Source organism: Gopherus flavomarginatus, chromosome 2 (assembly GCF_025201925.1).
Source record: "Gopherus flavomarginatus isolate rGopFla2 chromosome 2, rGopFla2.mat.asm, whole genome shotgun sequence".
Lineage (NCBI taxonomy): Eukaryota > Metazoa > Chordata > Testudines > Testudinidae > Gopherus > Gopherus flavomarginatus.
This window is the reverse complement of record NC_066618.1, coordinates 64,222,337-64,237,142: the sequence shown is the minus strand read 5'-3', so window position 1 is coordinate 64,237,142 and position 14,806 is coordinate 64,222,337. Positions and strand designations below refer to the sequence as shown.

At 40.9% G+C, this 14,806-nt stretch overlaps 1 protein-coding gene across 1 annotated transcript; it reads left to right on the top strand.

Moving 5' to 3' along the window:
* The first annotated feature begins 5,356 nt into the window (after window positions 1–5,356).
* Window positions 5,357–10,860, top strand: NPVF (neuropeptide VF precursor). Its single transcript, XM_050938751.1, has 3 exons — window positions 5,357–5,494; window positions 7,504–7,886; window positions 10,602–10,860. The coding sequence occupies exons 1-3, from the start codon at window positions 5,357–5,359 to the stop codon at window positions 10,696–10,698; spliced, it is 618 nt and encodes a 205-aa protein (XP_050794708.1). The 3' UTR covers window positions 10,699–10,860.
* The last annotated feature ends 3,946 nt before the right edge of the window (window positions 10,861–14,806 follow it).

Below are 14,806 nucleotides of genomic sequence, written 5' to 3'. Positions count from 1 at the left end.
TTTCAGTGGTAGGCATGGAATCCGGGTCCACTACCTCTGTCTGGGTCTCTGGTAACACAGACGGGGCCTCTGTGGACGGCTCAGGAACAGGAATGGGTCTGGAAGCTTGCCTGGTTTGGCTACGTGTAACCATTCCCACTCTCTTGGCCCGCCTCACCTGGTTGGCCAAGTCTTCCCCCAGTAGCATGGGGATAGGATAATTGTCATAGACTGCAAAAGTCCACATTCCTGACCAGCCTTTGTACTGGACAGGCAGTTGAGCTGTAGGCAAGTCTACAGCTTGTGACATGAAGGGGTAAATTGTAACTTTGGCCTTTGGGTTGATGAATTTGGGGTCAACGAAGGATTGGTGGATAGCTGACACTTGTGCCCCCGTGTCTCTCCACGCAGTAACCTTCTTTCCGCCCACTCTCAAATTTTCCCTTCGCTCCAAGGGTATTTGAGAGGCATCCGGGCCTGGGGATCTTTGGTGTGATGGTGGTGTCATGAATTGCACTCGCATGGTGTTCTTGGGACACTTGGCCTTGATATGTCCCAGTTCATTACACTTAAAGCATCTTCCATCTGATGGATCACTGGGCCGAGGTGAGTTACTGGAGACTGGTGAGGTTGAAGGGTAGGGTATCTGTGGCTTTACTTGGGTGGTATGTGGGGTCTTTGGCTGTCCTCGGTTGTAGGGTTTATGGTCTGTGTGCCCCCTGGGGTAATCGTTCCCCTTGACAGTAGCTTTCTTGCTTTCTGCCAGTTCCATCCATTTGGCTCCAATCTCCCCCGCCTCAGCGATATCTTTGGGATTTCCATCTTGTATGTACCGTGTGATGTCTTCAGGAACACCATCCAAGAACTGCTCCATTTGTATGAGGAGGTTCAGTTCTTCCAAGGTTTGAATGTTGTTTCCTGTTATCCAGGCCTCATAGTTTTTTGCAATGTAGTAGGCGTGTTTGGGAAATGACACCTCTGGTTTCCGCTTTTGGGTTCTGAAACGCCGACGGGCATGATCTGGGGTTATCCCCATCCTGTATCTGGCCTTGGTTTGAAAAAGTTTATAGTCATTCATTTGCTGCTTAGGCATTTCAGCTGCCACCTCTGCTAAAGGTCCACTGAGCTGTGACCTCAATTCTACCATGTACTGGTCTTCGGGAATGCCGTACTCAAGACAGGCTCTTTCAAAATTTTCCAAGAAGGCCTCGGTGTCATCACCTGCCTTGTAGGTGGGAAATTTCCTGTGCTGTGGAGCAATAATTGGCGCCGGGTTGTTAGGGTTGGCTGGCACAGGCAGCCCAGCTTTTGCCAAGTCCAGTTCATGTTTTCTCTGTTTTTCCTTCTCTTCATTCTCTTTTTGTTGTTTTTCCATTTCTTTTTGTTGTTTTTCCATGTCTCGGCGGTGGGCCGCCTCTTCTTCTTCTTGCTTCCTTCTGTGGGCCAACTCTTCTTCTGCTTGTTTCCTTCGGTAGGCCACCTCTTCTTCTTCTAGTTTTCTTTTGTGTGCTGCCTCCTTGGCTGCCTCTTTGGCTGCCTGTTCTCTTTGGTAGGCTGCCTGTTCTCTTTGGTAGGCTGCCTCTTTGATCTGTTCTTCTCTTTCTTTCATCTCCATCTCTTTTTGTTTTATTTCCAGTTCCTGTTTGTGTTTTTCCATCTGTCGCCTGTGTTCAGCTTCTTTGATTTGTTCTTCGGCCTCAATTTTTGCCTTAGAAGTCATGGTTCCTGTTTTCTTGTGTTGGGGTGCCCTCCGGTGTTTATCTTCTGAACTGCAGGTTCTGTTGCCTCCTGAAGTCTGCCTAGCAACAGTGCTTGTTTCCCTTTCTCTCTCTAGCTAATGTTCAATGAAAGTAAACCAGAAAAACCACTTTATTTGCATGCATATAAGTGCTGGTACTTGCCTCCTAATGGGAGGGCTATTGCATGACAAAAGACCCTCAACAGTCTCTTAATGGCTTCTCGCTTAACATGCAAGCCACAACTGCCAGAGAGAGCAGAAAAAAAAATTCTCTCTGGTTCCCTTTTAAAACCAACTGTTTCTCTCTGCTAAAAAGCCCTTAGCAGAGAAAAGAAAAATATAATATTCCTACTGGCTTCTGGATTCTGTCTATATCCCACCACTGCTACACCATGTCATAACCTTAGTCCCAGATTTGGACCTTAGCGTCCAAAATATGGGGGTTAGCATGAAAACCTCCAAGCTTAGTTACCAGCTTGGACCTGGTACCTGCTGCCACCACCCAAAAAATTAGAGTGTTTTGGGGCACTCTGGTCCCCCTGAAAAACCTTCCCTGGGGACCCCAAGACCCAAATCCCTTGAGTCTCACAACAAAGGGAAATAATCCTTTTTCCCTTCCCTCCTCTCTGTTCCCAGTCCTGGAAACAAAAGTACTTTCCTATTCCCCCAGAGGGAATGCAAAATCAGGCTAGCAATCCAACACACAGATCTCCCCGATTTCTTCCTCCCACCAATTCCCTGGTGAGTACAGACTCAATTTCCCTGAAGTAAAGAAAAACTCCAACAGGTCTTAAAAGAAAGCTTTATATAAAAGAAAGAAAAATACATACAAATGTTCTCTCTGTATTTAGATGATACAATACAGGGTCGATTGCTTAAAAGAATATTGAATAAACAGCCTTATTCAAAAAGAATACAAATCAAAGCACTCCAGCACTTATATTCATGCAAATACCAAAGAAAAGAAACCATAGAACTTACTATCTGATCTCTTTGTTCTTACACTTAGAAACAGAAGACTAGAAGGTAGAAACTGCTTCTCCAAAGCTCAGAGAAAGCAGGCAGGCAGAAAACAAAGACTTAGACACAACCTTCCCTCCACCCAAAGTTGAAAAAATCCGGTTTCCTGATTGGTCCTCTGGTCAGGTGCTTCAGGTGAAAGAGACATTAACCCTTAGCTATCTGTTTATGACACCTCCTGAATAACAAAGGCCATAAAACTCCCCCTAAATAATTCCTAGAATATATCTTTAGAAAAATATCCAATCTTGATTTTAAAATGGCCAGTGATGGAGAATCCACTATGAATGGCTACCATAAAGAACAAGAATTTAGAAAATCCATCTGTCTTGCAGATGCAAATCCTGTGGACTGAAGCCTTGGAAAGGTCAAGTATCAGAGGGGTAGTCGTGTTAGTCTGGATCTGTAAAAGCATCAAAGAATCCTGTGGCACCTTGTAGACTAACAGACGTTTTGGAGCATGAGCTTTCGTGGGTGAATACCCACTTCGTCAGATGCATGTGACAGGCATCTGACGAAGTGGGTATTCACCCATGAAAGCTCATGCTCCAAAACGTCTGTTAGTCTACAAGGTGCCACAGCATTCTTTGCTGCTCTTAGAAAGGTCATAATCCAAAGCTCCCACAAAAACTAAAATCAGAGAAGACTCTGTCTTTGTCACACACAGAGCTTTGTGCCCATGAAAACAAGTAGCTTAGTCCTAATCAGAGTGATTTTACTTGCAAACTCAAAAATACTTCCCAGTGAAGAACATACAACTGTAGTGGATGTAAACAGTGCAGCTCAGGGGCGGGCAAACTTTTTGGCCTAAAGGCCACATCGGGTTTCCAAACTTGAATGGAAGGCCAGTTAGGGGAGGCTGTACCTCCTCAAATAGCCAGGCATGGCCCAGCCCCCGGCCCCTATCTGACCTCCCCTGCTTCTTGCCCCGACAGCCCGCCTGGGGCTCCTACCCCATCCAACTCCCCCTGTTCCCCGTCCCCTAATGGCCCTCTTGGGACACCTTCCCCATCCACCACCCCCTGCTCCCTGACCTCCCCCAACCCCTGACCCTGACTGTCCCCTCCCACCTCATCCAACCCCCCCCTTTCCTGAGACCCATGCCCCATTCAACTCCCCCTCCTTTCTGACTGCTCCCCTCCAGGAACCCACTCTCATTCAACCACTCCTGTTCCCTGCCCTCTAACCGCCCCAACCCCTATCCACACGCCCACTCTCTGGCCCACCAGCAGGGGAGGGGCCAGAGACTAGCCTCCCAGGGCAGGAGCTCAGGGGCCAGGCAGGAAGGTCCCATGGGCTAGATGTGGCCCGCAGCCCATAGTTTGCCCACCTCTGGTCCAGCTTATCCAGGTTGTTCACAACATAAAACAACTTCTCTTCTTAGAATTTTGCAGATACTATGGCGGAATTGAAGAAACTTTTCATCTTCACAACCACAGCATAGAATTTCAAAAATTATTCCTGTAGAGTCCAATTCTCCAATGTGAGTTTCTAATTTGTGTCCTCAGATTGGTGCTTATAGTACTTATGCACCTGGATGTTCAGTTAACGAGCCTATTTATCAATTTAAACCCCAAAAATATAGGATTTGTACAATCTATATAGAAGCTCATATTCAAGAATTGGGCACATTATCATGCATGTGCCTCTAACTCTTGAAATATTTGCAGGCTTTATGGTGCATGCTTGTTTGTCAAAATGTCTATTAGAAGATTCCATACATGTCTTAAGGATACAGGCCACATTTTAATCAGCCTCAAGGCTATTGCAGGTATGGTCATGTCTGTGCATAAATTGGGTAGTAGGATGTCTACTCAATGAGTGTATACAACCAAGTGTGTGCAATAAACCTATGGATGCAGTTTTAAAGGTAGGCTTTGAAAAATTTGGCCCTAAAACATCATTACACCATACCCAACCAACATGTCCTCCTGAAACTTTTTAAAAACACAACAGATCAGTCTGGTAGTTAATGGCATGCTCCTTGTTTAGCTCTAATATGGATGAATATGTTTAATACATGGGCCAGATCCTGAAAGAAACATCCATGGATTTCAGTGGGACTTGTGGGTTCTAAGTGTCTCTCAGGGCCCATCCAATGCCCACTGAAGTTAATAGAAAGACAAACCATTGATTTCAATGGGTCCTATGTTTGCAATTTTGCTTGTCTCAAAACAAGCATTATAACCATCCTCCAAGTATAATGTAATCAGAAGAATGCAAAGTCTTGTATCTACGTCCTTAACAGATGGCTGATATGAGAAATAGGAACAAGATGCTTTTGTTAAAATGTAGCAATGAAATATGGTTATTATGAGTGCTGATTGGTGAGGCATTCAAAGTTAGCTAATTAAAATCTCTTTCATAGCCAGGAAAATATTTGTAAAGGCAATGTGTTTGCAGCAGGAAGCAGTGTTTATTAAATATGTTCACAAAACAAATGCCCAACATTCTTCAAATATATATTTAAAACTATACTAATTAATATTAAGAAATAAAGTATTTGGGGTTGATGTCACAGCTTAAGGAATCTCTTTGTTTTCTAATTGTATAAAAAGATGATCATTTCCTTTGCTGTATGGATTCTGAGCTCTCTATGTAAACTTAATTTAAGAGAAAATGAAAATCATCTCAATCAAAAGTTATATTTTATTTACTTTAGCCATATTTGTCTTTTTAACATCAAATACTTCATGCTTAGATGAATCAGCAATGTCCAGTCTGCAGAGCAGAGATTATGGTGATAAATATTCTGAGGTAAGATTTGCCTTGGTATGACATTATTTTGAGAACTGCAGGTCTGATCCTGTGCCCATTGAAGTCAGTGGTAAAGTTCCCATTGACTTCAGCGGCACAGGATCATGTCCTATAACATCACCAGCATAAAGAAGGCTTGTTGAGACAACTTTCATGAAGTTTATCCACTGGCTTATATGTAGTATGTAAAGCAATTCATGGTTTGATTTTCGTACTGTAAACCTTGGGATTCAGGATGATGTTTATTTTAAATTGATTTTTGCTTATGCAGTAAGAAACTGTCATGCTTTTTATTCTTATAAAAAATATATTACTAATCCCAAATTAATAAAGGAATGTTTGTGATGTTCAAATAATAAAGATAAACGGAAAGTACTATAAATCTGATGTGATAAATGGTTCTATCTTGAAAAGTGACTATAAAATATTGGGGGGTCCATATTTATTGTGTCTCAATAGCTGTCAAATCAAATTTACATAGTTAATATTTACACAGTTTATATATATAAAGTGATTTTTTTTTCTAACTGTCTACCCTAGAAGCAGTCCCTGGGACCTGAGAGTCTACATTATTTTTGCCTTCTGCACCATCTCCAGTTATAAAAATTCTGCAAGCAAAAATATTACCTTAATTATATCTGCGCACAGGGGTCCTGGAACCAGGGGTGCTGAAGGTGTGGCAGCACCCCCTGGCTTGAAGTAGAAATAACAACCAAATACGGTGTATGGTTTCCACTTTCAGCACCTGTGTTATAAAAATTATTCCAGCATCCCTGCCTGTGCAGCCCCTTTGTCTTCAGATTAGGCTCTCATTTACACATTTCAGTGGGGTTGCACAGGTGTAACAGGAGACAGAGTTTGGTCCCACAGTTAGAAGTGAACAATTCTGCTAATGTTGTCTAAACTAGAATAGACTCCAGCTCCCTCTCCAATAGCTGCAGTGCTGAGAGAAATAAACATTCATAAAAACTTATGGGCTGGAATTGACAATGTTAATGTTTGGTTTTTAACTTAACTCTAATACCTTATTTGCAGTGATCTGCTTTTAAGATCGAGAAACTTAACAACACAATTCACAAAAATAAGATATGACTTTAACTGTGTGCAGAGAACATTGTTGCATAAGAAAATATTTTTTATATAGCCACTTTTCAGAGAACACCTGCACTTTAATTATTTCATAAAACAATTAATATGCTGGGCTCAATTCTCCACTGTGTCTAGGCACAGGGATTGGATGCAATAGAAGTGGTTCTGTACTGGTCAGCTCAAGCATGAGATAAAGCAGTGTAAAAGCTCAAGGTCCTAAATGCCCCTATGCCAGAGGAGAATCAGTGTAGCAGAACAGAGCATGATCCTGGCACACTGCATATGCCAGGAATGAAGGAGTGGTTCTGTTAGCTTTACACTAATTTGAAGTTCCCTTAGGTGAGGGGAATTCTCCAATGGCTGGGCAGTGTGGCCAGGATGCTGGGGAGATGGGAACTAAGGGAAAAGGAATCACATAAGAGGAAAAGGAGACCAATAAGAAGGGAAACAACTGTACAGGAAGAGGAGGAGAAGAGGACAAGACAGCAGAAACGCAAGTGCAAGGAGTAGGGAGAGAGGGAAACGAAGAGAACAGATAGAAGGGGAAGATAAAATGAGCAAAAGGAGACTATGATTGACATTTAGGGCAAAAATGGGTATCACTAAAGCAGATAAAGACACAGAAGTGCATTCCTAATTTTACTTTTCCATGTAAACAACTGCTGAAGTTGGCACAGGGATGTTCTCTGGTAGCCAATGGGAGGAAATAGTCTACAAGACAATCAATCTACAAGGAAGAGTCCACATTCTGAAAAATGTTTGAGGAAATCGCATTCTAAAAGCATTAGGAAGTTATATTCTTCTCCTCCATGTCTGTGCCTACAGAAACCTGAAAATTAACAACCTACTGTTTGTGATTTGTATGTAGACAGGTTATCATCAGTGCAAAAAAGTGACTGTGTCATTATTTCTATTTTTAGTCCAGTGAAGACTTCTTAGAAGAAAAGCAGAGAAGTCTCAATTTTGAAGAACTGAAAGACTGGGGATCAAAAAACATCATTAAAATGAGCACTCCCACAGTCAACAAGATGTCAAATTCACTTGCTAATTTACCACTGAGGTTTGGAAGAAATGTTCGAGAAAACAGAAGCATTAAGCCAGTGGCTAATTTGCCACTGAGATTTGGGAGAGCTTTTGAAGGCAGTATTTCTAGATGTGCTCCTAACTTATTACACAGGTTCGGCAGATCTCCATTTGTTAGAAGTTCCATCCAGTCACTTACCAACTTGCCACAAAGATTTGGGAAATCACTGCCTGCCCACCTATCACAAAACATTCAAGAATCTGAGCAAAGCAATAACAGGTAAGCCCATTAGCAAGAATTTTTAATGAATCAGTAAACTCAGGGGTTGTACCGTATGACTGGAGAATAGTTCTTATTTTTAAGAAAGGGAAAAAAAGTGATCCTAGTAACTCTAGGCTTGTTAGTTTGACATCTGTAGTGTGCAAGGTCTTGGAAAATTTTTTGAAGGAGAAAATAGTTAAGGACATTGAGGTCAATGGTAACAGATAAAATACAACATGGTTTTACAAAAGGTAGATTGTGCCAAACCAACCTGATCTCCTTCTTTGAGAAGGTAACAGATTTTTTAGACAAAGGAAACGCAGTGGATTTAATTTACCTCGATTTCAGTAAGGCATTTGATATGGTTCCACACGGGGAATTATTAGTTAAATTGGAAAAGATGGGGATCAATATGAAAATTGAAAGGTGGATAAGGAACTGGTTAAAGGGGAGACTACAACGGGTCATAGTGAAGGGTGAACTGTCAGGCTGGAAGGAGGTTACTAGTGGAGTTTCTCAGGGATCGGTTTTGGGACCAATCTTATTTAACCTTTTTATTACTGACCTTGGCACAAAAAAGTGGGAATGTGCTAATACAGTTTGCGGATGACACAAAGCTGGGAGATATTGCTAACACAGAGAATGACTGGGATAGGAAGATCTGGATGACCTTGTAAATTGGAGTAATAGTAATAGGATGAAATTTAATAGTGAAAAGTGCAAGGTCATGCATTTAGGGATTAATAACAAGAACTATTGTTATAAGCTGAGGAGGCATCAGTTGAAAGTAACAGAGGAGGAGAAGGACCTCGGAGTATTGGTTGATCACAGGATGACTATGAGCCGCCAATGTGATACGGCCATTAAAAAAGCTAATGCGGTCTTGGGATGCATCAGGTGAGGTATTTCCAGTAAAGATAAGAAGGTGTTAGTCCGTTATACAAGGCACTGGTGAGACCTCATCTGGAATACTGTGTGCAGTTCCAGTCTCCCATGTTTCAGAAGGATGAATTAAAACTGGAACAGGTACAGAGACGGGCTACTAGGATGATCCGAGGAATAGAAAACCTGTCTTATGAAAGGAGACTCAAAGAGCTTGGCTTATTTAGCCTACCAAAAGAAGGCTGAGGGGAGATATGATTGCTCTTTATAAATATATCAGAGGGATAAATATCAGGGAGAGAAAGGAATTATTTAAGCTTAGTACCAATGTGGACACAAGAACAAATGGATATAAACTGACACTAGGAAGTTTAGACTTGAAAGTAGACAAAGGTTTTTAACCTTTAGAGGAGTGAAGTTCTGTAACAGCCTGCCAAGGGGAAAGGTGGGGGCAAAAGACATATCTGGCTTCAAGACTAAGCTTGATAAGTTTATGGAGGGGATGGTATGATGGGATAGCCTAATTTTTGCAATTAATTGATCTTTGATTATTAACAGATAAATATGCCTAATGGTCTGTGACAGGATGTTAGATGGGGTGGGATCTGAGTTACTACAGAGAATTCTTTCCTGGGTGCTGGCTGGTGAGTCTTGCCCATGTGCTCAGGTTCAACTGATCGCCATATTTGGGGTCGGGAAGGAATTTTCCTCCAGGGCAGATTGGCAGAGGCCCTGGAGGTTTTTCACCTTCCTCTGCAGTGTGGGGCACGGGTCACTTGCTAGAGGATTCTCTGCACCTTGAAATCTTTAAACCACGATTTGAGAACATCAATAATTCAGACATAGATTAGGGGTTTGTTACAGGAGTGGGTGGGTGAGATTCTGTGGCCTGCGTTGTGCAGGAGGTCAGATTAGATGATCATAATGGTCCTTTCTGATCTTAAAGTCTATGAGCTTAAAGTCTATAAAAGCATGCTGAATGCCCTCCAAATGATAAATTAGCCAGGATTCAATCCTGCCAGCCTTACTCAAGCAATCTCAACTGGGTGTTTGAGTGAGAGTTTGATTTGTCTAAATAAAGACAGCAGAATTAGGCCCAAAGTTCTTCAAATTAAAAAGCATTACTATTACAGTCAGGAATTTTTCAACAAAATGTTGTGGTTTTTTTGGTTGGAAAATGTCAATTCATCTAAACTGAAAGGAAAGTGTCCATTTTGATGAATTTCTCACTTTAAAATGTTTTGAAATTGTTGAAGCTTTCCATGGCAATATTTTCAAAATGAAAAATTCCATTGTTTTCCTTTTGAAACAATGTTTTATTGTGATATTTAAGATAATTATCATAAAAATTGTTTTTAAAAGTCAAAACCAAAATTTTTTGACAATGTCAAAATGAAATGTTTCAATTGACCTGAACCCAAAAATAAAAAGATTGGTTTGGTGGCTTGTGAAAACTTTTGAGATTTCAACTTTTCATCCTGATTCAAGACAGGAAATATTATTTTCAAAATTTCAATTTTTTCCTGTGGCAGGAAAGTCATTTTCTGCCCAATGCTTATTATTATTTGGAACAACTATTTTCTACTATGAAATTTATTTTTACACACAATAATAATTCCTTAAAAATACCTATAATCCAAACTATTCGTTAATTTGGGGCCCTGATTCTGCTTCAGTTGTCTTGCTCTGAAACCACATATTTTGCCTGCATGAAGCAGAAGAGAAGTCCAGTTCAGAAGCATTCACTACAGAATGAGATAGCCAGTATTATCTGCATCTGCCATTTTTCATTCTTCTGTGATTGTCTGACCCGATTGTAGCAGATTTTGATTTGTATTTCTGATCTTTTAGGAATCTGTATTCAAACAACTATATTGAAAAGGAATCAAATGATGAAGACTCAAACCAGAAGAGCTGGGATCTATATTTAAATCAAAAGATGATGTAAAAGAAACAGAGGTGCAAACAGAAATCCAGACTTACCTTCATAATAATATTAATACTATTGTAGCGTGCCTGGTGCTGTGCAAACAATTGCAGTATATTGCAATGATAATGGTAGTGATTGTTGTACTAGTTCACTTCAGTGGCAGGATATCATAAATTTTAATGACTGCTACCTAGTTGATTTTCTGTCTGTTGTAAAGTTTTTGAAGAATAGTAGTATTGTATAACTGGAACCATTTTAAGCAAATAAAAAGAAGTATACTACAACTAGAAGGAGTCTACTGTGTGACTAGCAAACAGAAACAATGCTGGAAGGAAAAAAGCCTATTGCCATCTTAGTGTCTTATGTAGCCAAAGAAGTGAATGAAAAAAACATATACACGGAACTATCGTTGTTGTTTGAGACTTATTTGGATATAACTGTTAAAGCGACCACTGACATTTTTGCTATAAATTAAATGCTAGTTTCTTAGATCTACACAGAGGAATAGCATCTATTGTTGTCTCTTCATAATGCAATTACAATTTTGACAATATTTTGAGATAATACCCTCCCAAATATCCTGAGGAATCTGAACTGTAAACATTCCATTTCCTCTGCCAGACTGAATCACATTAGAACTACCAGACGCACAGTTGGAAAGAGCTATTACTTCTAAACCCCACCTTTTCACATTGTAAATTTTCTTGCTTAGACTTTAACCTGACATTTCAGTTTGAGCCACATTTGAACAACATCAGTTGAAACATTCTAATTATATGAACAGAAAAAAGAATGGATCCCTTTTATTTGTGCTCTGATAATTTCATTGTTAGGGCCAGATTCTGACTTGCAATCAGCCCCTTTGCACCACTCCAAATTCAATGGGGCTACCTGCAGAGTATAGTTCTATTTACCTTAAGGGTGGCAGAATCTGACCCTAAACAAACAGAGCCCCTGCAAAGTGGGGAATATTTAGGTATTACATAGAAATTCATCCAAATTCAATAAACTCTTTGTAAGTCAAAGAGGGTGTGGATATTTTTGTCAGCGGCAAAACATTGAGATTTTCAAAAGCAAGACCCTAAAGTCAGGCTTCTATGTCCAATTTGGACACCTCTGTTTCTGCGCTATGCTGAACATTCCTACTGAAGTCAATGGGGATCGTCCCCAGGAATTGTGTAGAACTCCTTGTAGGATCAAAGAATATAAATGTTCTGATCTTTGCAGTGTTTTTTTAAAAAATGAAGTATATCTATAAGCTACTGGGAGAGCAAAATCTTGGTCATGACATACAGCACAGAAATGTATCAGATTTAAGAGTTGTCTGAGGAACTTACTCCGCCATGTTCACAGTTAAGGACATTGGTCAGCAAAGTGTATACATAAGGAGAAATCCTGACCCCACTGAAGTCCAAGAGAGTTTTGCCATTCTCTTCAATAGGGCCAGAATTTCACCCTTTCTATAGTCAGGAAAACCGTGGAATGTGTTACTGATTTCAGCATTGGAACTGAAATTCCCCAAATGTTGAGTTGTGTACTGATCCTTCAACACTTCTGGCACATCAGGTGAACAAATAGCAAATAACATTTGCAAGAATCCCTAAGCAGCAATAGCAACTGTCTGCTTAAGGGACATACCACCTAGCAACAAGGTCAGATTGGCATTAATAGTGACTGCAATGGGAGCAAAGCAGCAGTCTGAAAGCAGTCCCTGCTACAAGTACACCTCTACCCCGTTATAACGCCACCTGATATAACACGAATTTGGATATAACGGGGTAAAGCAGTGCTCCGGGGGGGCAGGGCTGCGTGCTCCCGCGGATCAAAGCAAGTGCGATATAATGCGGTTTCACCTATAACGTGGTAAGATTTTTCGGCTCCCGAGGACAGCGTTATATCGAGGTAGAAGTGTATAAATAGGATGCATTCTAACTACAGGCCCTGCAGCACAGATCCGAGAGAGGAGGGATGTTGATTTATTTCCTCCCAGCAGATAAAAAGCTAGAAGCAAAGTATATAAAGGAGAAATTATGTGATGCTATGCAAAATTTTGCTTTGGTCTGAGAGTGTGTGAGCCGGGAAAACAGTCACTGGCTAGTGTAAAGGGAGGAGAAGGAGCTACATACATAGCTCTAGCTATTACTCACCAGATTATTTATTATCCACATATTGATATTATTCATGAATTGGGAAAAAGCAAGAAAGGGATTAAAGTAAATCAAGTAGCAGACCAGCCAAACTCACAGGTATTAATTCTAGTAGAGTTCAGGAGCTCCTATCCTTTCATGCTGCACAAACAATATTTATGCTTATCATTAAACTCACCAGGCAAAACCAACATGCTCACTTGAAATTCCTACCTGAGCTGATAAAGTGGACAGGTGACAATTTACTGCCAAATTTAAAGGTCTGAGGCCTCAGCATGTGGTTGATTTCCATGTATTGTTTGGAGAGATTTAGCAGAGTGTAAAAAGACAACAGTTGTACCCAGAAGAAGCCATAGACTCCCAAGTATCTTTCCTCAGGAAAGGAAACCAGTCTCTCACACTTCCCAAAATGCATAGGGCCAGTCACTCTCCTCTGGTCTTTGGAGCCCCAATGATTTATACCAGCTGAGAAGCTGGCATACAACAACCTAGATTTTTTTAAAGGGTGGCACAGCCTAACATTTAGGTTTCACAAAAATAAGCTTTCACCAAATGTGAAATCAACAGGAATTTTAAAATTCCAGCCAAAACTATTTAATTAAATAAATAACCATTCTGCTACACTGTTGTCATTGTAACCCAGATATCATTACATTGTGCTACTGCATAAAACCTTAACATGAAATTGACTAGAAAATGACAGAAAACATAAAAATGAAATTGCCTAGTCTATTTTCTTTGTCCAACCAAAGAAAAATGTGTAGGGGGGGAGGGGGGGAAGTAAACAAATAGCATAAAACAGTGAAAAGAAAGTATGATTTTAAAAATTATTTCTACTAATTGGAGCAGTTACTACTCTAACACGTGGTTCTTTTACAGTACGTTTTTTTTTAATCTGGCATTATCCTTTTAACAAGTGATGTAGTGCTAAATTTTATAATGCAGGAGCCCTGCAAAAATCATCTGAAGTTGGTAATTCCATCACACGGGCTTCCACAATCTATCTTATGAGTGATGTCATAATAAAAACCTACCTTACACTTTACCAGTAAATGTTACTTCATCAACAATCTGTGCAACAGCAAATATGAGATTTCACACATTAATAATAAATACACATATCATATCAAGATAAAATATTTGTAACTCAATTATATGCCAAACTTTAAACTAAGTAGCAAGTCACATCCAAAGCGGACATGTAATTAGTCAAAAAGCCCATTGGTGGTGCAGGTAAAATATTGTTTTTACAATATTAATATTCTCTGCAGACTTCAAATAAGAGCAAGATTTGCTTGTATGCTCCAGCTACTTTTGGGGCACCCCATAACCCCAATTTAATTGGCTGATCAGACCATCCCCCCCTTATCTGGATGGCCCCCCACAACATCCCAGTAGACCTGACATATATCCCACTCAGCACAGCTCACCCCCCAATACTTCCCACTCACCCTGTAGCCCACCAACAACTTGTCCCCAGCCCCTAGCTCACTACCCACAACCTTTCTGGCCACTCACCGACTCCTTTCCCAGGCTCAGCACCCCAGTCCTGTCCTTGGCTAGAGCGGTGCCTTCCAATCACGGCCACCCAGTGGTTCCACTTGCTCCCATCACCTGCCCCGCACTCAAACAACTTGGGCCAAATTTGAGTGATGAGTGGCATTGCAACCTGGCACACAGGGTTGTAGCATTGCTCAGATTTGATGCAGGTAGTAGTCCCTCTTTTATGATGGGTGGGTGGCTAAGCCAGCCCTGAGCAGCAGTGCAACCCAATGCACCAGACCACAATGCCTTTACTCATATTTGGCCCAACTAACCCTCCCATCATGACAGAGGGGTAGCTGGGCTAAACCTGATTGGCATTGCAACCTCGTGTGTCAGGTCGCAACATCACTCACTCAAATTTGGCCTGGCAGCCCCTCCATCAGATATCATGATGGGGGAGGGGGGATGGGAGGAAGGCCATGCCAAATTTGAAT

Coding starts and splice junctions, on each gene's coding strand:
- NPVF (XM_050938751.1), top strand. CDS start 5,357: ATGAAAATCATCTCAATCAAAAGTTATATTTTATTTACTTTAGCCATA. Junction 5,495..7,503: donor ATGGTGATAAATATTCTGAG/GTAAGATTTGCC, acceptor TTCTATTTTTAG/TCCAGTGAAGACTTCTTAGA. Junction 7,887..10,601: donor TCTGAGCAAAGCAATAACAG/GTAAGCCCATTA, acceptor CTGATCTTTTAG/GAATCTGTATTCAAACAACT.